Source organism: Hyperolius riggenbachi, chromosome 2 (assembly GCF_040937935.1).
Source record: "Hyperolius riggenbachi isolate aHypRig1 chromosome 2, aHypRig1.pri, whole genome shotgun sequence".
In the NCBI taxonomy this organism is placed as follows: domain Eukaryota; kingdom Metazoa; phylum Chordata; class Amphibia; order Anura; family Hyperoliidae; genus Hyperolius; species Hyperolius riggenbachi.
In genome coordinates, this window is record NC_090647.1 from 322,982,725 (window position 1) to 323,007,207 (window position 24,483).

Consider the following 24,483-nt stretch of genomic DNA (forward strand, 5'->3'; position numbering starts at 1 on the left):
CGCCCGGCCAATCGCCGCACAGAGCGGCCGCTCCAGGAAGTAAACGCTGCACATCACTGAGTGCAGTGAATATTAATTAGCCATTTGCCCGGCCGCTCTCCCCTCCTCCCCAACATGACTGAGCATGTGCAAACAGTCTAACGCGGCTTAGCCGCGGAGAACGCACAGCATGCATCACTTTGCTGCGTTACAATGTAACGCAACGTGGGCAGTGTGAACAGCCCACTTTTGTTACATTGCTGTGCGTTGGGGGAGCGTTACAGGCTGCACTAACGTGCGCCTATAACGTCCGTGTGCAAGAAGCCTAAAGTGAACTAAGCAGACTTTGTAGGGTGGCTGCAGATCTCCAGGAAGGCAATCCTTGTCCCACTGTAAAAATCCTTCTCAGGTCTATATGATGGTATCTACAGTGGATGATTGTCTGTTCTGGATGTTTCTAGTTGAGGACTTTTTTGGAACAATGATCTAAAAACTTCTCCAGTCGATGTTACTGCACACATTTAGCTGCAGTTATTATTGCCAAGGATTGTCACACGTTTCCCAAATACAGATATTTTATTCAACCACTTTTCAATAAATACAGGACTAAATATAACAATTTTGTTTCATTTAACTAGATTTTTATCTACTTTTAGGAAATATTAGAAAATAAGCAATCCAATATATTAGCACACCGATTTCTAGAAAGCACGCTCTTTATTGAGCCATCTGTTTCCACAAGAAAATAGCCGACAATTGTTTTGGGGGCCACGCAGGGTAATACGCCTTGATAAAGTGGGACCCTGTGTGGCCCCCGAAACAATTGTCAGCTATTTTCTTGTGGAAACAGATGGCTCAATAAAGAGCGTGCTTTCTGGAAATTAGTGTGCTGATATATTGGACTGCTGACTATTGAAGGGGCATAGCCTATGCCACAGTGTCAGGCACCCAAACTTTTATAGATGGCGTGCCACCCACATGTTAGAAATTGCATGTTAGAAAATAAGACATGATTTTAAATCACAATTCATATAAAAGGACTCCAATTTGATTAAAAAAAAAAAAAAAAAATTAACTTTCAAGCCCCATTGTATACTTGTAAATCTTCAATACTTTCCTAATGGCAGTGTCAGCAGCAGTATAAAAGCAGGGCTGTGGAGTCGGTCCAAAAATCCACCGACTCAGACTCCTCAGTTTAGGATCCCACCGACTCCGACTCCTCTAATTTGCATATTACAATTTTGTTGATTAACAGTATGTAACGTGAGCAAAGAGAGTGCGCACATTTGCATAAACCAGCATCAATGCAGAATTATTTGCATCTCATTGACCATCTCTATTAGTGACACGGCTACACATCAGGCTTTATTCTTACAGAATAGGTGTGTGTGTGTGTGTGTGTGTGTGTGTGTGTGTGTGTGTGTGTGTGTGTGTGTGTGTGTGTGTGTGTGTGTGTGTGTGTGTGTGTGTGTGTGTGTGTGTGTGTGTGTGTGTGTGTGTGTGTGTGTGTGTGTGTGTGTGTGTGTGTGTGTGTGTGTATGAGATTCCTGTGTACACATCATATATACTGTACAGTCACAATCAGATATGTATATCTGACTTTAAAAATACGGGGACTGCTTTATTGAAGCAGCACAAGTAACTAATTTTGATTGGTTTATTTCATTTTTGTGGACTGGAGCACAGCTATTACTGTATATATACATTATTTTTAATGACTATTATCTGAGAAATAGAACATTTTATCATATTTTCTATTTTAATTACAGTTACAAATTCATTCGGAGTCGAAGTCGGTGCATTTTTTTCCCGACTCCGACTCCAGGCACCCAAAATTGCTCCGACTCCACAGCCCTGTATAAAAGGCCCATACACACGTCAGATTTTTCCGAACGACGGGTCGTTTGAACGTCCTGTCGTTCAGTTGTCCGCAAGCCAAATCAGGCGTGTGTACAGACTGTCGTTCGGGTGATAAGACTGGTCAGTCTTATCACCCGAACGACAGTCTGTACACACGCCCGATTTGGCGTGCGGACGACTGAATGTTCAAACGACCAGTCTTTCGGAAAAATCCGACGTGTGTATGGGCCTTAACACAGAGCAAACCTCCAGTTGCTGTAAAAAGGGTGTGTGTGTGTGTGTGTGTGTTCGTGTGTGTGTTCGTGTGTGTGTTCGTGTGTGTGTTCGTGTGTTCGTGTGTGTGTGTGTGTGTTCGTGTGTGTGTGTGTTCGTGTGTGTGTGTGTGTGTGTGTGTGTGTGTGTGTGTTCGTGTGTGTGTGTGTTCGTGTGTGTGTGTGTGTGTTCGTGTGTGTGTGTGTGTGTTCGTGTGTGTGTGTGTGTGTGTTCGTGTGTGTGTGTGTGTTCGTGTGTGTGTGTGTGTGTGTTCGTGTGTGTGTGTGTGTGTGTTCGTGTGTGTGTGTGTGTGTGTGTGTTCGTGTGTGTGTGTGTGTGTGTTCGTGTGTGTGTGTTCGTGTGTGTGTGTGTGTGTGTGTTCGTGTGTGTGTGTGTGTTCGTGTGTGTGTGTGTGTTCGTGTGTGTGTGTGTTCGTGTGTGTGTGTGTGTGTGTTCGTGTGTGTGTGTGTGTGTTCGTGTGTGTGTGTGTGTGTTCGTGTGTGTGTTCGTGTGTGTGTGTGTGTGTGTTCGTGTGTGTTCGTGTGTGTGTTCGTGTGTGTGTTCGTGTGTGTGTTCGTGTGTGTGTGTGTGTGTGTGTTCGTGTGTGTGTGTGTGTGTGTGTGTGTTCGTGTGTGTGTTCGTGTGTGTTCGTGTGTGTGTGTGTGTGTTCGTGTGTGTGTGTTCGTGTGTGTGTGTGTGTGTGTGTGTGTGTGTGTGTTTGTGTGTGTGTGTTCGTGTGTGTGTGTGTGTGTTCGTGTGTGTGTTCGTGTGTGTGTTCGTGTGTGTGTTCGTGTGTGTGTGTTCGTGTGTGTGTGTTCGTGTGTGTGTGTGTGTGTGTGTGTGTGTGTGTGTGTGTGTGTTCGTGTGTGTGTGTGTGTGTGTTCGTGTGTGTTCGTGTGTGTTCGTGTGTGTTCGTGTGTGTTCGTGTTCGTGTGTGTGTGTTCGTGTGTGTGTGTTCGTGTGTGTGTGTTCGTGTGTGTGTGTTCGTGTGTGTGTGTGTTCGTGTGTGTGTGTTCGTGTGTGTGTGTTCGTGTGTGTGTGTTCGTGTGTGTGTGTTCGTGTGTGTGTTCGTGTGTGTGTTCGTGTGTGTGTTCGTGTGTGTGTTCGTGTGTGTGTTCGTGTGTGTGTTCGTGTGTGTGTTCGTGTGTGTGTTCGTGTGTGTGTTCGTGTGTGTGTTCGTGTGTGTGTTCGTGTGTGTGTTCGTGTGTGTGTTCGTGTGTGTGTTCGTGTGTGTGTGTTCGTGTGTGTGTTCGTGTGTGTGTGTTCGTGTGTGTGTGTTCGTGTGTGTGTGTGTTCGTGTGTGTGTGTGTTCGTGTGTGTGTGTGTTCGTGTGTGTGTGTGTTCGTGTGTGTGTGTGTTCGTGTGTGTGTGTGTTCGTGTGTGTGTGTGTTCGTGTGTGTGTGTGTTCGTGTGTGTGTGTGTTCGTGTGTGTGTGTGTTCGTGTGTGTGTGTGTTCGTGTGTGTGTGTGTTCGTGTGTGTGTGTGTTCGTGTGTGTGTGTGTTCGTGTGTGTGTGTGTTCGTGTGTGTGTGTGTTCGTGTGTGTGTGTGTTCGTGTGTGTGTGTGTTCGTGTGTGTGTGTGTTCGTGTGTGTGTGTGTTCGTGTGTGTGTGTGTTCGTGTGTGTGTGTGTTCGTGTGTGTGTGTGTTCGTGTGTGTGTGTGTTCGTGTGTGTGTGTGTTCGTGTGTGTGTGTGTTCGTGTGTGTGTGTGTTCGTGTGTGTGTTCGTGTGTGTGTGTGTTCGTGTGTGTGTGTGTTCGTGTGTGTGTGTGTTCGTGTGTTCGTGTGTTCGTGTGTGTGTGTGTGTGTGTGTGTGTTCGTGTGTGTTCGTGTGTGTGTTCGTGTGTGTGTTCTTTCTCCAGTGTTTGGGTCTTTTAAAGAAAACCTAAACTGTAAATTAAAAGTCAAAATAAGCATACACTAGTCATACTTACCTCCAGTGTAGTCTACTCCTCAATCTCTCCTCTCCTGCATCCTGTTTGTCCACTGTGATCAAGGGAATTCTCCATCCTCCATTTTGAAAATGGCCATTACCCCATAACCGCTTTCTGGTCAGCACACTGTTAAACTGTAACATCGCAAACTTGAGCCATAGGGAAACATGGACGTTACCTGGCACATCAGTTGTCCTCTCAGCTATCACTGATAGCAACTGATATATTTCAGTTCTGACAAAATGTTGTCAGAACTGGAAGAGATCATTGTCAGAAGAAAATGGTGAGCTTCTGAGAGGAACTAATGGCAAGGTAACTATGTAATGTTCATTTGAAGTTACCTCAAGTATTTATTTTAAATTTTACTCAGTTCAGGTTCCCTTTAAATGTGTCTCTGGCTGGTCATGTGATGGGTTCTCTGACCCACGCTATTTGCCAGTATCAAAGATCGTGCTTTGAATCCCCACAAGTCTTTGCCAGCAAGAAAGATGGCAGTCATTAGCAGAAGTCCATCCTAGTGACAGGCTAACCAGTGTCACTGTGCATGCACCGACATTGAACTATTTAAATCCAGATGACAGACATACCTAGAGTCTGTGGGGAGACCCCCTCCCAAACACACACTCCCTCTATCACATTGTTTCATCATTGACGCCATTGGGAGTTATTCAACCAGCAGGTCGACTACCTCTTAGGAACTCTTAATTCAGGCTTCAGATGTACTCACACACCCGAGTACTTCCCAAGAGGATTGGATCCATACTGCACACACGCAAGTCTGGGCTTGCACATGCGTATTACAGATGTGCCAGCCTTTGGAAACACTCTGGGATGCGAGTGCTAGTATGGTTGAGGTAAGCCAGCGATAAAGTACCAATGGAAATTCCTCTAATGTGAATGGGTGGGCGGCAATCTCTCAAACTGCTAGGTTTGAGGGCCCATTTACACAGGTGGCTGAACTGTGCACTCAGTGAGCAGTTACCAAGCAATTGCCAGGCAGCAGCAAGCAGTTGTGAGAGTTCAATAGTCTTTTCACTGTTGTGATGGGAGAACTGTTCTCTATGGACTTTCACGCTGACACACCTCAACCATACTAGCTCCTGAGTGCATCCTAATGCTACGTACACACATGCGACAACGATCGTTCGTTGAGAACGACGAACGAGCTTTTAATTGATGAAAGAACGACCTGAGTAAAGTTAGTTTTAAATGTGTGTAACGATCTGATCGTTAGAACAAACGTTACATCAGGTAAAGCAACTATTGCGCCTAACCTTAATAGTCGGTGGTTCGTTTTTTGTAACGATCGTCGTTGGTAAAGATCGGGGAACGATCGTTACAAACGACTATAGTCGCATGTGTGTACGCACCTTAAGCCTGCTGAAGAGTCTCGAAGGGAATGTAAATTCAACGAGGGACAGCGGAGCAGTGAAACAAAGTGACGCAGAGAGGACTAGGTAGACTCTATTGTATTCAAAGCCTTCTCTCTACATAGGTGAGTATCTAACAGACTCACTTTAATTACTGTTTTTCAAAATTAATAAAGTTTATGGTAAGTATATAGTGTGCGGTATAGTACTGGATTAGCTAGGCCTACTTTTTAAAGTGAGTGTAAAGGCAAAAAAAAGTTAAGATACTTACCTATGGACAAGGAAGGCTCTTGTACCCCTCGCACCAGCGCCATTACCCCCATTTAATTTGCTGTCTTCGGCGGCTTCAGAAGCACTAGTACTCAAGTGCTTCCGAAGACGAACAGCACGGTACTGCGCATGCACTTACGAAGCCACCCAAGGGATCACAGATGTGTATTCGACCTATTGGTCAAGTGCACACAATGTGGATGACAACGTTGGAACAAGGGGGGCAAGAGAAGACAGGGAAGGCTCTATAGGATCCAGAGCCTTCCCCGTCAGAGCAGTGCTTTTCAGCGCTGCTAGATTTGGGCGCAGCCGGCGTCACCATAGACTTTTATAGGAATCACATCACACAGCGCTCGGTGAGTAACCTCGGCACTGTCAGAAGACGGAGCCGAAGTTGCTTAAAAAACACAATAATTCGGCCTCCAGCAAACGCTGGAAGCCGAATTACATCATTCCCCCACTATCCATGGTGGCCTGGAGGGGGAATAGTAATTAACACTGCCTGGACTTGTGCAGAAGCAGGATCAGCCATATACCGGCTGTATCCTGTGCCCAAGTCTACCGGTGCCGTTGTGGTGACATTTTTTGCAACTTTATCAGATTTTGCAACCGGTTGCACTTATTTATAGGTATAGCTATCAGAAAGTGCAACCTAGCCATTGACTTTAACCTATCTGTATCAGAAAATGCAACCCAACCAAACCCTATTCTCACACAGAACCCTCCCCTCTTGCTCAACTAATAACCCCCCCCCCCCCCCCCTGGAGGGAACAATCCCCCCTCTTGCTCAACTAATAACCCCCCCCCCCAGGGAACAATCCCCCCTCTTGCTCAACTAATAACCCCCCCTGGAGGGAACAATCCCCCTTCTAGCTCAACTAATAACCCCCCTGGAGGAAACAATCCCCCTTCTAGCCCAATGGGATCAGTGGTTGCAAAAAATTACAGGCGTGTTAACAGAGAGGAGCCACGCCTACACAGTCATACACTGTCCTCTATGGCAAGTTGCAAAATATGATGGGTAGCAAATTTTTTCACTACAACGTTTTCAAATGTATGCTTCCCTGTCCATAAGTAAGCATCTGACTTTTTCTTTTTCCTTTACACTCACTTTAACATTGACGCACAAGCAACCAAAAAGTATGCTTAGAGGTTACTATACACAGATGGATCATATCAGAAAGCCACTGGTGGCACACTTTATCCTGATTTATGTGGCTGTGCTATATGTGACACAGGCAAACTCACCTTCCGCTGGAGCAAGTCGTACTTTATGAATGAGGCACTTTCCGGTCAGCTGGTTGCCATGCGAGTCCAGCCAGGGTTTGCCATGATACATCTGGAGGAAGCTCTGCGCCCTCTCCAGCTTCACAGTCACTGGGCAGCAAAAAGAGACGGGCTTGCCATCTAGGCCCCTTCGCTCTGGCCGATGGCGGTAATGGAAACAAACGAAGCCTTCGTTTTCTGTGAACTGGCTGAAATAATGTCGAAGCTGGGCAGACCTAAACCTCCGGGGAATATTACTGACGAAAAATACCACCGGAGAGCAGGAGGCCTCCATTTTTCGGAAGGACTGGAATAAGTCACATGATGGTCACATGATCACCCTCCATTTTACCTAACCTCCCTGAAAGCGATGTGAACACAAGATGTATGGGAGTAAATGAGAAGTTGCTTTGGCAGCTCAGCTAGTACACTTAGGAATAGTCACATCACAACAAGAAACACCGCAGGGACGCGCTACCGCGTACCCGATTTTATTTTTTTATTTTTTTTGATTCGCGGCGGAAGTCTTTGGAGCAAGGTAAAGGGGAATAGCCAATCATTGCCATCACAGAACCATAGAGACATTAAACCGTTTCCTGTTCATGTTCCAGAACGTCCACGGCGACAGTTACGCAGCTACTGCAACCAGAGCACAGACAACTGAGAGCGGTGGAGAGGTTGCCGATAGGTTGAGGAGAAGGAAAGGGCGGAGCTGTGTTGGTCCCCGGAATCTGTACAGCGTGTTCTTCTGAAGTGAGCAGGTCAGGATGGCGGCTGCAGGTGATGATGAGCGCTTTGATGCCATGTTGCTGGCCATGGCTCAACAGCATGACGGGGGAGTGCAGGAGGTGAGCTCAGTCTACGCAACAGGACCTCATGTCTGTATAGAACATACCGTACTGTAGAATGATGAGCAAAATGTTAGTTGATACAGCCCTAGCTGTCCACTACACTTGGATGGGGAGCTTTACAATGAAAACCAACCCAATGGATGGTGAAGGGGCTCAAACTACAAATGTTAGTCAATAAAAGGATTGGGCTAAAGTGTCTTTTCAGGAGTTGAACAAATTGAACGTCTGCCTGGTTATTAAAAAGGCTGACGATGCCACTATTCCAGAAACCATGACCAAACAATTTCAGGTACACAGAGCAACTTAAAATTCGACTTTACCTGCATTTTTCCTTTCTAGGAACTGGAAATAGCATGGACTGCACCAGAATTTTTCACAAAACTAATTGGATTTGGAAAGCTAGTTTACCTTACACTGGGCTGGATTTATTTGTACTTTCCAGGACTCAAGACCCACTGTGATCAACCTCCCATACCCCTCTAATCACACACACTTCCCTAAGGCCCACTGTCCTTTACCACCTCTCTCTCTCTCACCCAACAGCATTTTGTCCAACACCCCAACTAGCAATCACTATTTTGAATGAGCTCTCTTCTGTTGTGCTATTCTGCCCCCAGTTTGACAAAGAAGCAGTGCATGTTATATCCACCTGTGCTCCTTGTAATTTTGTGCTTGAGAAATGGTGCTTGTGTATGAGTGCCTCTTGTCAAGTATGCATGCCCATAACACTCCTGGCTTCGGCTGCTGTGCACACCCAGGCAGTAGCGCAGAATTATGGTAAGCGCGAGTGGACAGAGCATGCACTGCTTTGTCCTTTGTGCAGCTGGCTTCAGTTGGAGCCACAAACAGGAAGCAGGGCAGAGCAATGGAGAGAAGCCCATCCAAAATGAAGGGTGCAAGTCTTCTTTCTGGGACCCAGCAGGAAACCTCATAGGGAACAGCTCTCCAATCACAGCACCCTCTACAGCACAAAGCGTTGTGATTGTCTTCCTAGTGTGGGCGTAGTTTACTACAACCTACTGGAAACCTAGCAGTTTGAAAGGGTGCTGTGCACCCAATCACGTTGACTAAATTTCTCTTTAGGGTCCCCTAAAGTAGACTAGAGCCAAACAAAGAATGGGTAAGTAGAAGCATCTCATACTACACACCAGGGATGCTCTCGAATTCGGATAAAATTCAAATAGGGTTATTCGAAGTTCATCCTGCTAATTACTGCAGCTGTGCGGGTGGCCGAGGGGGGTTAATCTTACCCATCAGGTGTCTTCTTGATCCGTCCCTCGACGCCTCCCACTCTGCGTTCCAATCCGGCGGTCACATGATTATATACACTTCCTCCTTCCGGGTTGAAGGGGGAAGTGTATAGTCATGTGACGCCGGAATGGAACGCAGCATGGGAGGCGATTAACCACCCCCTCAGCCACCAGCACAGCTGCAGTAATTAGCAGGATGAAATTCTAATAACCCTATTCGAATTTCATTTGAATTTGAGAGCATCCCTGCTACACACACTGTCATAGAAATGGTGTCCGCTCAGGTGCCCTTTAAACATAGGCCTCAATTTACTAAGCAGTTTAGACTAGTCTACTGATGTAGAGGAAAAAAAACACAGAGATTCGGGAGCCCAATCTGGTGCAGTATCGTTAGTAGATTGATGTATAACGATAAACGATAGCGTTTATACTCACAAAATTGGGTTGCAAAAGAATGCAACCACTCGTGTTCGCAGGGGGGGGGGGGGGGGGATAGACCATCCCCACTCGGCCTCTGGTTCCTGGAAGGTCGCTGCTCCAAAAAGGTGATTGGAAAGTCGAGACGACTACATCGAATCTCCCCTAGTGCATAAGGGTATCAACTTAACTTAGGAGTAAGTAGGAGGCGCCTCCTACTTACTTCCTAGTCTACTGATGGTTTTTAGTCTACTGATGGTTTGGTCAGTTGCATCTAGGGTTGCCGCGGTATAACGGTATAACGATATACCGCGGTTTGATTGTGCATGGTAATCATACTATGCACAATCTCGGTTTACCTTTTTTTGGGGCGGGGCTACCCGGGGCGGAGCGATATAGCGGCGGGGATGCGATGTAGCGGCGGGTGAACGAACAGCAGCGAGGATAAGCAAATACTCGCTGGCAGCCGGGTCGTCCTGCAGGCTGTACTAGCTTCATTCTACTTCCTGTTCTTGTCCTACTTCCCTGAAACAGCGCCCTCAGGTCGCTATTACAAGGAGATGATGCAAGAACAGGAAGTAGAATGAAGCTAGTACAGTGTGCAGGACGACCCGGCTGCCGGCAAGTGAGTATTTGTTTTGTACCCCCTGCTGCTGCCTCCTCCCTGGCTTTCTATACTGCAGGCACCAATCCTGGCTACACCTATCCCTGACTTTCTATACTGCGAGCACCAATCCTGGCTACACCTATCCCTTGCTCTCCCTACTGCAGGCACCTATCCCTGGCTCTCTATACTGCGGGCACCAATCCTGGCTACACCCATCCCTTGCTCTCCCTACTGCAGGCACCTATCCTGGCTACATCTATCCCTGGCTCTATACTGCGGGCACCAGTCCTCGCTACACCTATTCCTGGCTCTCCCTACTGCAGGCACCTATCCCTGGCTCTCTATACTGCAGGCACCAATCCTGGCTACACCTATCCCTGGCTCTCCATACTGTGGGCACCAATCCTGGCTACACCTATCCCTGGCTCTCCATACTGTGGGCACCAATCCTGGCTACACCTATCCCTGGCTCTCCATACTGTGGGCACCAATCCTGGCTACACCTATCCCTGGCTCTCCATACTGTGGGCACCAATCCTGGCTACACCTATCCCTGGCTCTCTGTACTGCGGGCACCAATCCTGGCTACACCTATCCTTGGCTACCTGCAGTGGCTTGCAAAAGTATTCGACCCCCTTGAAGTTTTCCACATTTTGTCACATTGCTGCAACAAACATGAATCAATTTTATTGGAATTCCACGTGAAAGACCAATACAAAGTGGTGTACATGTGAGAAGTGAAATGAAAATCATACATGATTCCAAACATTTTTTTTTTTACAAATAAATAACTGCAAAGTGGGGTGTGCGTAATTATTCAGCCCCCTTTGGTCTCAGTGCAGTCAGTTGCCCATAGACATTGCCTGATGAGTACTAATGACTAGAGTGCACCTGTGTGTAATCTAATGTCAGTACAAATACAGCTGCTCTGTGACTGCCTCAGAGGTTGTCTAACAGAATATTGGGAGCAACAACACCAAAGAACACACCAGAGAGGTCAGGGATAAAGTTATTGAGAAATTTTAAGCAGGCTTAAGGTGGGTACACACGTCAGATAAAAGTCTTTGGTAAATGAAAGATCACAGACCAATTTTACACTCTTCCATGTAGTATGTGAGAGCCATACCCACACAGTCTATTCTATTGAGCTGAACTTCCCATCAGATAAAAATCTTTGCAAGATGCTGCACACAAAGATGCTGTACACATGCAACAGATCCGTTCCTGCAAAAGATCCGTTCCTGCAAAAGGCATTGATAGTCTATGATATCTGCAGATCTCATACACACCTTGTTTAACGGACATTCATCTGCAGATCAGACAATTATCTGCCGATCTGAAGAACCATCCTGGTGGATCTGATCTGCAGATAATTGTCCGTTTAAACAAGGTGTGTACGAGATCTGCAGATATAGACTATGAATGCATTTTGCAGGAACTGATCTTTTGCAGGAACGGATCTGTTGCATGTGTACAACATCTTTGTGTGCCGCATCTTGCAAAGATTTTTATCTGATGGGGAGTTCAGCTCCATAGAATAGACTGTGTAGAGTATGCCCTCATACTACATGGAAGGGGGTAAAATTGGTCTGTGATCTTTCATTTTCCAAAGACTTTTATCTGACGTGTGTACCCACCTTTAGGCTACAAAAAGATTTCCAGAGCCTTGAACATCCCACGGAGCACTGTTCAAGCGATCCTTCAGAAATGAAAGGAGTATGGCACAATTGTAAACCTACCAAGACAAGGCCATCCACCTAAACTCACAGGCCGAACAAGGAGAGCGCTGATCAGAAATGCAGTCAAAGAGGCCCATGGTGACTCTGGACGAGCTGCAGAGATCTACAGCTCAGGTGGGGGAATCTGTCCATAGGTCAACTATTAGTCGTGCACTGCACAAAGTTGGCCTTTATGGAAAAGTGGCAAGAAGAAAGCCATTGTTAACAGAAAAGCATAAGAAGTCCCATTTGCAGTTTGCCACAAGCCATGCGGGGGACACAGCAAACGTGTGGAAGAAGGTGCTCTGGTCAGATGAGACCAAAATGGAACTTTTTGGCCAAAATGCAAAACGCTATGTGTGGCGGAAAACTAACACTGCACATCACTTTGAACACACCATCCCCACTGTCAAATGTGGTGGCAGCATCATGCTCTGGGGGTGCTTCACTTCAGCAGGGACAGGGAAGCTGGTCAGAGTTAATGGGAAGATGGGTGGAGCCAAATACAGGGCAACCTTGGGAGAAAACCTCTTGGAGTCTGCAAAAGACTTGAGACTGGGGCGGAGGTTCACCTTCCAGCAGGACAACGACCCTAAACATAAAGCCAGGGCAACAATGGAATGGTTTAAAACAAAACATATTCATGTGTTTAAATGGCCCAAAGTCCAAGTCCAGATCTAAATCCAGTTGAGGATCTGTGGCAAGATCTGAAAACTGCTGTTCACAAACGCTGTCCATCTTATCTGACTGAGCTGGAGCTGTTTTGCAATGAAGAATGGGCAAGGATTTCAGTCTCTAGATGTGCAAAGCTGGTAGAGACATACCCTAAAAGACTGGCAGCTGTAATTGCAGTAAAAGGTGGTTCTGCAAAGTATTGACTGCACTGAGAACAAAGGGGGCTGAATAATTACGCACACCCCACTTTGCAGTTATTTATTTGTAAAAAATGTTTGGAATCATGTATGATTTTTGTTCCACTTCTCACGTGTACACCACTTAGTATTGGTCTTTCATGTGGAATTTCAATCAAATTGATTCATGTTTGTTGCAGTAATGTGACAAAATGTGAAACTTCAAGGGGGTCGAATACTTTTGCAAGCCACTGTATGCTGCGGGCACCAATCCTGGCTACACCTATCCCTGGCTTTCTCTACTGTGGACACCAAACCTGGCTACACCTATCCCTGACTCTCTATACTGCGTGCACCAATCCTGGCTGCACCTATCCCTGGCTACTTATGCTGCGGCCACCTATTTCTGGCTACAGCTATTCCTGGCTCTCTATACTGCGGCCACCTACTACTGGCTACACCTATCCCTGGCTACCTATGCTGCAGCCACCTGCTACTGGCTACGCCTATCCCTGGCTACCTATGCTGCGGCCACCTGCTACTGGCTACACCTATCCCTGGCTACCTATACTGCGGCCACCTACTACTGGAGTGGGGGGCACATTATTTAATGTAAGGGGGGGGGGGGGGGCGGGTCCAAATAATCATTTAAAGGGAACCTTAACTGTGGGCCCAAAGAAAAAAATTCACTTACCTGGGGCTTTCCCAAGCCTCCTGCAGCCGTCCTGTGCCCGCGCCGGTCCTTCGGTGCCCTCCGGTCTCCCTCCGCGGCTAAGTTTCGTTTTCGGCCGACTGCCAGTCGTCCTCCTGCAAAGTGTCCTCTTCTTCCACATTTCCCGTCGTAAAGCGCGTCCGCATGACGCATCTTGCGTCATGCGGACGCGCTTTACGACGGGAAATGCGGAAGAAGAGGACACTTTGCAGGAGGACGACTGGTAGTCGGCCAAAAACGAAACTTAGCCGCGGAGGGAGACCGGAGGTCACCGAAGGACCGGCGCGGGCACAGGACGGCTGCAGGAGGCTTGGGAAAGCCCCAGGTAAGTGAATTTCTTTTTTTTTGGGGGGGCCCACAGTTAAGGTTCCCTTTAATACTGTAATACCATCATATGGGGGTATTTTCATACCGATGCAACCCTAGTTGCATCAAAGGGGAATTCACTATTACCAAATGTTTTAGACCTGGTCTAAACCATTAGGCAATTAGGTGGGTAAAGCAGAGGAAATGATCAAAAGATGCATTTCACAAACAAGTAGCTATGACTGACATCCTTCTTCTTTGATGAGCTCTCCTCTGCATACAATTAAACTCCTGCATCTCCTGGTCCATCCTCACATCTGAAATACCTCACAGAATTACTTTACAGACAAGAAATCAGCTGGTCTGCTTTTGCCCAATCATGATTGGGGGGGAGCGATATGCAAAGTTCAGCATGTTAAATGTTTGTAGATCTCTGGGGCTTGGTAATTTTCAAAGTAGCTCGCGAGTTGAAAAAGTGTGGGCACCCCTGATTTAAGGTAAACCTTTAGTTAAAAATGTGCCCAAATACTTTGGGAGAAGGAAGCCGCTGGAACCTCCAGAGGCTACCTCGTCCTCCTTCGCCAGCCCGTTTCAGCGCTTTCTATGCACGAAAACCGTTGACAAGGGCTTATCAACAGTTCACACATGCGAAGTAGCACAGACCCAATCAGGCTCTGTTTTCTCAGCCAATGCCCAAGTGGGTCTGTGCTACAGCACAGGTGGCCACAGTGAAGCAATGGCCTGGCAGACGAGGACCCAGAGGCTTCCCCTGCCTGAGGTGAGTATTTAAACTGGAGCATCGCAAACTTCACATAATTGCTATTGAAGAAAAAAATGTAATTCCAGGTGCTCACTTCACTTTATGCTCCATCACTTACAGTTTCAGCTTGTGTTCTACTTTGATAGTAAATACATAGCATCTACTGTATATACTACACAGTGATAAGATGGTGTCAGTATACGTTAACACTCATGGTATTCTCTGTTTCTCTCCCCTTTTTTGGCAGCTTATAAACACATTCTTCAGTTTCCTTAGGAGGAAAACTGACTTTTTTGTTGGAGGAGAGAGTGGAGCAGCTGAGACGGTAAGATACATTTACACAGTTAGTATTTAGGCTTTTTGTAAGAGAGTAAAAATAACTTATCAACTTCTTTATTCTAGCTAGTTAATGATGCTTTCAGTCACCACAATAAATTAGCTCGAGCAGCCAAAGAGCAGAAAGAAGCCGAGCAGCGGGAGCGAAATGCTGCCAAACATAAACCTATGGAGCCCGGGGAACCAAGAATTACAGAGCTAACAGATGAAGAAGCAGATAAACTTCAAAAGCAGATTGATAAGGTACCAAACTGTAGAATAGCTGCCTATTTATCAGGGCTGTGGAGTCTGTACAGAAATCTTCAGACTCCTCAGTTTATGAAACCTCTGACTCTAACTCCGGGTACCCAAAATGGCTCTGACTCCTTAGTCTAATACTTACCAGGGCTTTGGATTTTGAACAAAAATCATCTGACTCCTCAGTTTATAAACTCTCCAACTCCGGTTACCCAAAATTGCTCTTACTTCTCGACTCCAACTCCGACTCCACAGCCCTGCTATTTATATAATAGAAATAAAAGCAAATGCTTTGGGTCCCACAGAGGCTTGGCAAAAGTGTGTGTACTAGCATTCATCTCTCCTTTCAGTAGTAGATTCAGTAAGAGCTTGCTGGCAAAGTCGGATCAACAGAACTGTGCTAAGAGGACCCGTATAGATCACAGTATGGGATTGTTTACATGTACCGTATATGGGAGTTTTAAGAAAGCCAGATCTTGTCCAAAGTGTGTATATAGGTGTATATAATCAGGCACGTGCAGAGGGGGGTGCTCTGGGTGCCCAGGCACCCCCCTTTTAAAATCTTCAAAAAAGGCCCCCCTCAGCGTGCAAAATAAGCCCCACCCTGACCGTGATAAGCCCCGCCCACCCGCTGGAAGCTCCACCCCCACCTGGGACACTTTGAAGGGAAGAGGCCCAAACAGGAATCCTAGTGTGCCATACTGACCTCTCCCTCCACCTAGGACCCATACTGACCTCTACCTCCCCCAGCACCCATAGTGACCTCTCCCTCCACCTAGTACCCACAGTGACCACTCCCTCCCCTAGCACCCACAGTGACCTCTCCATCCACCTGGCACCCACAGTGACTTCTCCCTCCACCTATGACCCATACTGACCTCTCCCTCCCCAGTACCCACAGGGATATCTCCCATCACCTAGCATCCACAGTGACCTACTTGCACCCTGCACCCAATACTCCCATCCGGCCTCTGTATGACACTTAGTACTTGCATCAAACAGCCACATGACACCCAGTACCTGCACCCCTTCACCCTATAGCTGGCACCCAGTACTCACACCCACACCACATGGCACAGTACTTGCACCCAGTCCCAACATGGCACTCACTACTCACACCTGCACACTGCCTTCACATGGCACCCACTATCTGCACTCACATAACTAGTACTAACACCCAAAGTACCTGCACACAGAACCCACATAACACACAATGCCCACCCATAGCTAGCACTCAGTGCAGGCATGGCACCAAGTATTCGCACCTATGTGATACCCAGTACCTGCACCCAACACCCACATGCTTCATCTGCAGTAGTTCCAGTTGCACTAAGCCTCCACTTAGTGCCCCGTACAAACACTAAACACTCACATATCACATCCAGTACTTGCACCCAGAACTCACAAGGGACTGAGTACCTGCAATCAACACCTTCATGATAGTTGATACACACCCATACAGCCAGAATCCACATGACACCCTGTATCAGCACCCAGAACCCACATGGCACCCAGCATCTGCCTTTAGCACCCACATGACAACAAATACCCTACTATCCAGCATCCATCACCCATATGTCACCATGTACTCACTCCCAGTACCCACTTGGCACTCAGTATTTGTATCTAAGACCCACATACCCCCATAATCAACACCCACATGGCACAGTACTCGCACGTCACCAAGTTCCAAAGCCATTATATGCACCGAGTACCCGTCCATGGCCAGGACCCAAATAGCACCCAGTACCCATCCTTGGTCTGAACCCATATGGGAGAGTACTCTACCATGGCAAACATCCAGACCACACATGACACTTCCTAATCACTCATGTCCAACACTCACATGTCTCCCTGTACCAATTAACACTCACATGGCACCCACTATTGTTTATCACCATCTGCTACTCATTCAGCACCCAATACTGCATAGCATCCACTGCAAATAAACACCCAATACAAACTGGACCTTGGTACCCACAGCAGCTTGACACAGACTGTACTTTGGCATCTCATCACCCACTGCAACTTAGCACAAAGTGAACCTTTGCATCTTACCACCCACTGTATTTGGGCACCCGCTGCACCTTGGCACTTACTGCAGTTTTGCATTTACTAATGCTTAGCAACCACTGTATATTGGTGACCACTTCTTCTTTGCCTGAAAATAAGATTGGGTGCTGATCAGGAGGGACAGAGGTCCCAGTAATGAAAGGTGAGTCTGTGCCTCCACTGTGGGCTCCACTGTGCCCACTCTAACCCACTAACAGTGGGCACCTATCACTGCTGATTTGAGGGTGGTGGCGCCAAAAGAGTTGGCTGGAAGGAGACAGTCTGCTTGATACTGCTATAAAGGTATAATTATCTGCAAGTATCTGCACCCATGCCTAAAATTGCACCCAGTACTCACACCTGCACACAGCCTCCACATAGCTCCCACTATCTGCACCAAGCACCCACTTAACCCATACCTGCACATAAAGTACCAGCACCCAGTACAGGCATGGCGCCAAGTATTCGCACCCAGTACCTGCACCCAGCACCCACATGACATCCAGTACATGCACCCAGATCTCACATGGCACTAAGTACTTGCAATCAACACCCGCATGACACTCAATACTTAAACATAGCCAGAACCCACATGACACTCTGTACTCACACCCAGAACCCACATGACATCCAGTACATGCACCCAGATCTCACATGGCACGAAGTACTAGAAAACACCCGCATGACACTCTATACCTACCCATAGCCAGAACCCACATGACACTCTGTACTCACACCCTGAACCCACATCGCACCCAGCATCTGCATTCAGTACTAACATGACAGCCAATACCCCCCCTAGCCAGAAACTAGGAGGGGGGCATGCGGGGGAAGATGTTGCCAGGCCCTTTTTTTAAATTTGAGCACCCCCCACTTAAGGACCCTCTGCACGGCCCTGTATATAATATATATTTATCATTACCTCATCCAACTAACGGGTGAATTCCACACTGTGGATATTAACGGTTCTTTATTACAGTATTTGTAGTTCTCTAAATACTGTAGAATATATTTCAACCTCTCAATTTTGTTTCCAGGCAACAAGGAAAGATTAGAGCAACTATTATACAATGAATAAGACTAAAGGTGGCCATACACTTCTTCATTGCCACGCGATGTGGCAGCATTCATATTCCTCTCACTTCAGGTTCCCTTTAAGAACAGCACTACTATCTGAGATGAAGTAGTGAGGAGAAACAGGCTGTGCAATTAGCGGGTTGGGGACCCAGCGGGGCTGTGCACTTAGCGGGTTAGGGAGCCAAATTTGAGGATCCTCAAGGTTAAATAGGCTGGATGTGGAGGAAGTATGTTGTTAGTTTGGATGGAGGTTGAAATGGTTACAAACAAAATGTAAGGAATTGAGTGTTGATGAAAAATTGTTTAGTGGAACATGTGCACATAAAATCAAAATGGAGCTTGTAGGTAAGATGGGAAAAATAAGCTGAAGTTATTTCTTAAATTTTCAATAGTGTTTCTCTTCCTTTTTTTTCAGAGTAAAGCTGAAGAACAAAAGCTGAGTAAAGCTGAAGAACAGCAAAGTGCCGCCGCTGCTGCTGCTAGCACTGAAAAAAAAGAGGTTAAAAAGGTAGTAATGTGTAATGTGTTTCTGAACATAGTCTACTTGTTAACCTTTGGTATGGCTATATGACCTATGACTTTGTGACGTCTCAGTATACTGTACTGGTTAGGCATGAGGGAGGCTATTCATTGCTTTCTGATGTGAACGCTTTAGTGGCTAGTATTCACTTCAGACTTATGATAAAGTTGTTAAAGGCAACCTGAGACAGCGATGGGGGAAAAAATTCATACATACCTGGGGCTTCCTCCTGCCTCCTTGAGACATTTGGCTCCCTTGCTGTCCTCCTGGGACGTCTCGTTCCGCAGCAAGGGTCCTTTGAAGTGTTTTCAGTCCGGGCGTACCGCACATGATCGGCCTGCGTGCACTCGTGCCACCAGGAGTATACTGCGCAGGCACAGAATGCTCCTGGCGGCGGAAACACGATGGCGGCGAATGTGCAGCTGAACTAGAGAAACTTCAGAGGACCCTAGCGGCAGATCAAGGTGGTCCGGGAGGATGGCGAAGGAGCCAAAGGTCTCAATGGGTCTGGAGGAAGCCCCATGTATGTATGCATTTTTCCAGCGCCCCCATCTCAGTGATAGACAATTTTCAATGGTTCGCTGCCTTCTATTAATGCATTTTTGTTTTCAAAAACAAATCCAGTTAACTCATCAGGGTTTTTTGTTTTGTAGTGTAAAAAAATAAATGCATCAGCTACCCATCAAGAAGAGGCTATCTGTAGGATGTCAGTAATTGGTGTAGTTGGGGCAGGGATAAGTCATCACATCCATCTTCCCACTACAATGGGCAACAACACTCAGATACTTGGCTGTATGCAAGCTGAGTGCAGACTGATAGGGAGGAGGCACCCCCTATAGGCAAGGAGAAGTTATGCACCGATATGCTGCAGCATGTAAATTCATTTTTTTTCATATTGCACAAACAAAATGTCTTTAAAGAAAAATTTAAATCCATATATTTTCTAAATTACGACATATACAAAAAAAAAGACTAAATATGTAAACTTTAACTTCAGCAGCTTGGGAAAGTATCCTTATGCAAAGTTCTTCGTCAAAGCTGCAAAGTTACAAACGAGCAGATATGTAAGGAAAATCGTGCTGTGTGGGTTTTTCTGTTGTATGTATTTTTCTTGTTACTGACCCCTGTGCCTAGGGTCTAATTCAGTGCACTCCCTCCTTCCCCTGTATGTGTTTGTCAGCATGCACACAGCTTATGCTGGTGTATGTGCATGGTGCACATGGATACATTACGCTAGCTCCTTTGTGCGATTGGTAAGATGCACTATCTGTCCTAGGAGAGGACGTCAGGATGTGTGCTCCTAATTCATTGATGGGTTTGATGCAATGAATGTGTTTGCATGTCTGCACTATGCATGTTACAGGGCCAGAGTTAGGACACCTATGTTTACCTGGGTACTTCTGCACAGTATAGGTGACTAAGCATAAGAATGCATTCTTCTGTGAACTAAGACCCCGGCTTTTAACTTAGCTGTAGGGATAACAGTTGTGCCTGGATGAGTGAATCTGTGAATGCATTTGTTTGAACATTTGCATGTGAGCGTGCGAAGGGTTAATAGATTTTTGCTGTTTTCTAGCCACACCCCCTTCAGCACCTCCCTTTCTTTAACTTATTTAATGTCCTAACTAGATGTGATGTGCCTGGATATATGTATTTTTTTTTCTTGTTTATGCACCTGGACCACTGCAGTTCTGTCTGTATTTAGATTGTAATTGATCGGTTATGTACTGGCAGCAATCCAGAGTTATTTCAAAGGTACGCGTAAACTGGTGCTCCATCTCCTCTGCATTGATGTGCTATGGTAATACAAGTAAAACTCTAATCACATTTATATACTCTTAATACATACAGCTATTTTACAGTACAGCTCCATGTGTGACATTTTTATATGTGCTGTATTGTTTTTCATGTTGTTGGTGATTGATTTAACTTTTGACTGGTTTGCTATCCTTGGGCAATAATGGAGGGGAGGACTTGGCGGATGGGCTGCACATAAATGGGAAAGGAGAGATTTGGAGATGAGAGGTGGAGGCATTGGCTATCATTTATAAAGCATTTCCGCATGCGGAAATGCTTAACAGCTGACTTTACCGAACACTCGGCAAAGTCAGCATTCATAAAGGCTCTTTCCGCATGAAAAAATGACACTACCAAGCAGAGTGATAAATCACCGCCTTGTGCGGTGATTATGGGAACAAAGGTAGCAAAATGTTAATTCATGAAGATCACCGCAAGCGGTGTGAGGTCGGGAAGTACCGCTCACTCTGATGTGGCGATAACAATGTAAGTGAATGGAGACACACAGACCTCCTAGGCAGCTGCAGCAGAGCGGAACACGGAGAAATGTATCAACTCGGCAGCTTCCGTGTCTCCGCAAGCCAGCCGCCTGCCTACCGCCAGCCTAGTTCGGGGAATCTCCGCACTGCTACCGCACATGGATACATTTTTATGAATGCCCACCCAGAAGTCTAAAATACCGGCAGCTGTGTTTTCCCGCATTGATTCCCCTTACCGACAGCTCCTTTATGAATGATAGCCATAGTCTACAGTAGACTAGAGGGAAAGAGTGTAACTTTTGAGTGGTTTCTGCTTATGATTTTTATTTATGTATAGTGTATTTTGTGTTGATGGCAGAGCACATAGGTAGCCACATTCATGACTGAGGTGTGCGAGTCTGAGTTATATCTGTTTCTGTATACAATGTGACTTAATCCTATATGGTGGGCAGAGCTTCTCATGGGAGTGTGCATGGATGAAGTGTGTGTCTCATGACCTATGAGTATGTGTAGAGTGTGTGCACACATAGTCTATGGCTACTCTTTTGTGTGTGTGTGTGTGTGTGTGTGTGTGTCTGGACCTATGAACTGTTATGCTCTGAATACACCATGAGTTTTTTTTTGGCAGATGGAAATTACCGTATTTTTCGCCGTATAAGACGCACTTTTTCTCCCCCAAAAATGGGGAGAAAAAGTCCCTGCGTCTTACACGGCAAAGGCAGGGAATCCCCAACTTAATAACGCCCGCCGTTCCGAACCGCCGACCCGGCGCCATGTTGGGGATTCCCTGCCTGCTTTCCCCATGCCTGCCCGAGTCTCCTGGCCCCCCCGGATGGAAATGTCAATAGCAGCAACTTACCTTTGGCAGGCTCCTGCGCTGATCCTATATCATCGCGCTGCCCCCCCGCTAGCCTCCTCTGCCTCCCCCCTCTGTATCTGGCCCCCCCGGGTGAAGGAATAAGTAGCGGTAGCTTACCTCCGCAGTGCGCCCGCGATGACTGCAGACGTCTGTCTTCAGGGCACTTCTCGCTCTAGTGGCCGGCTTTGAACTGCGCGTCATCAGTTCAAGCCGGCCACTAGAGCGAGAAGTGCCTGGAAGACGGACGTCTGCAGTCATCGCGGGCGCACTGCGGAGGTAAGCTACCGCTACTTATTCCTTCACCCGGGGGGGCCAGATACAGAGGGGGGAGGCAGAGGAGGCTAGCGGGGGGGCAGCGCGATGATCTAGGATCAGCGCAGGAGCCTGCCAAAGGTAAGTTGCCGCTGCTATTCACACTTCCATCAAGGGGGGCCAGGAGACGCAGGTGGGAGGGAGGGAGGAAGACTGGGGAGGGGAGGACATATGGGGGGCACTGGAGGACATATGGGGGGCACAGGAGGACATATAGGGGCACACATGAGGACACACAGGAGGACACATGGGGGGCACAGAAGGACAAGTGGGGGGGCACATGAGGACACAGGGCACATGGGGGGCACATTAGGACACACAGGAGGACACATGGGAGATACAGAAGGACACATGGGGGCACAGGAGGACACATGAGGGCACAGAAGGACACATGAGGATATGGGGGGCACAGGAGCACACATGAGGACACACAAGGATATGTACAAGACGCTCCTGGAATATGGACGCACCAGGTTTAGTATTTTTTTTTTTTTCCCTGGTTTTTGCCCTCTAAACCTGGGTGCGTCTTATATTCCGGAGCGTCTTATACGGCGCGAAATACAGTATCTATTGAGCCATCTAACAGGTCCGATCTGATTGCAATAGTTTTTAAAAAAAAAATTTTTTAGTTTTTTTTGTTTGCTTTTTGTTATAGAAGTGAATCAGAAAATCAATCAGCCAGTAAATCTGCCGGAAAAGAAACTCATTGTGTATTCCCAGCATTAGGTAGGGTGCAGATCTTAAACATGGCTACTTGTGAGCTTTATATGTAGTTGCCATCCTCAGCTCCTACTGTTTTTCTTGGGTTGATTTTGGGAATACTAAAGGATTATCCCAATTACACTCACTAATACAAATGATGCTGATCTGGAGGTATGGCACAATCTTCATCTGTATTTTGCAAAAGTAGAAAACCGTAGTGGTTTTGCTTGCCCAGATATACACTTGTTGTCACACCAAATATGGAGAATATGTTGGGCATGTATTAGACAAAAAGCGTGCTCTAGATCTTCATCTGTATTTTCTCTTGAACTCGGAGAAGAAGAGAAAGGGGTTAACCACTTTCTGCAAAATGGATATTTTATAACTTCCTATTTGTGCACTAATTAGTGCAATCAAGATATTTTTCTAAACGTCCATTTTTCTGAAATGGCCTGTTTTAACCCCTCAAATGGAGGGGCGTGAAGTGGTTAACGTTATGCTGGCTATACAGTCCGTATTTGGATGGACAGTCCGTCCAAATGCCCCTAAGAAACAGTTTCCGATACTGCCCATACTTTAAAATAGGCATCCGTCCAAAAAAGGAAATTATCACCACGATCCGCATGCGTGATTCCCTGCACAGTCTGGCTGATCACCTGTGCGGCTGAGCCGAAAAAGGCATCGGGGGGACTCTTGTGTGCCTCCCTCCAATCGGTGAGGCTCTTTTTGGGACCAGCGCCTCTGGACAATGAAAAGGAGACACAGCCGAGGGAGCCCACAACACCCGCTGTCCAATCCAAAAGCCTCAGTGGCTGTGCAAGAGAAGCGTGAAGTTGAGCACCGCATGTTGAGGGTCCAAAAGCCACAGGATGCCAGTGAAGGTCCCTGTGTTCTCCCCCAGCCAGACTCTATCCAGCACGCAGCATTGAAGCAGTCAGGTGAGCTAGGTAACGTGTGTGGCTCAGTCAGGCAGGCTCCACTCAGAAGAGCTGCTGCTATTTCTCAGTTGCTTCTGGTGATGAATGATGCTAGACAGGGTCATGGTCAGTCACGGATGAAATGTATGTGCCGATTCAAAGGGCTACGGGCAAGGGGGGGGGGGGGGGGGGCTAATTAACCACTCAGTTGCAACAAGTTGCAGGAGCCCATCTCCCAGAGCTATGGCTAATATTGCTGTGATACAGGTAGTTGTTTACGGCTGTCCGTACATAGTGCTTTGTCTGCCAGCTGCAGAATTTCACACAAATACAACAGCAAACAAGCAAGCGTATGTGAAATGGTGCCATTCCCTGTCTACATGCACCCTATCCAGCACTGTAGCATATGTGTATGCTACCCTGCCCTCCATATTCATTGCTTTATGCATGCCACCCTGCCAGTGCTTTACTCATAGTACATATGTGCCACCCTGTCAGCACTACTCAATGTTGTACCTCAGTACCTGTGGAGTGGATAACGCTGCAAACCCCCTACTCAATGCTGTACACACTATGAGGATTAGATTTGTGAGCTCCTTTGATGAGTCAGTGGTATGACTGTAAAATGCTGCAGAAGATGTCAGTTCTGTATAAATACATAATAATAATAATAATAATAATATGGTAGGACATTAGACCACGACGGTGGTAGGGGTTAGATTGTGAGCTCCTCTGAGGACAGTCAGTGATATGACTATGTACTCTGTAAAGTGCTACAAAAGATGTCAGTGCTAT

At 46.8% G+C, this 24,483-nt stretch overlaps 2 protein-coding genes across 2 annotated transcripts in view; one reads left to right on the forward strand and one right to left on the reverse strand.

Annotated features, from left to right (window-relative positions):
* The window catches only part of GPATCH3 (G-patch domain containing 3), a 32,357-nt gene extending 24,840 nt beyond the window's left edge, over positions 1-7,517 (reverse strand). Inside the window, exon 1 of the mRNA XM_068269236.1 lies at positions 6,911-7,517. Within this exon, the coding sequence (XP_068125337.1) occupies positions 6,911-7,223 (313 nt within the window). The 5' untranslated portion in view covers positions 7,224-7,517. The remainder of the gene's footprint in view (positions 1-6,910) is intronic.
* Positions 7,333-24,483, forward strand: part of NUDC (nuclear distribution C, dynein complex regulator) — a 31,993-nt gene continuing 14,842 nt past the window's right edge. Inside the window, exons 1-4 of the mRNA XM_068269237.1 lie at positions 7,333-7,776; positions 14,648-14,725; positions 14,803-14,979; positions 18,518-18,610. Coding sequence (XP_068125338.1) covers positions 7,696-7,776; positions 14,648-14,725; positions 14,803-14,979; positions 18,518-18,610 — 429 coding nt within the window. The 5' untranslated portion in view covers positions 7,333-7,695. The remainder of the gene's footprint in view (positions 7,777-14,647; positions 14,726-14,802; positions 14,980-18,517; positions 18,611-24,483) is intronic.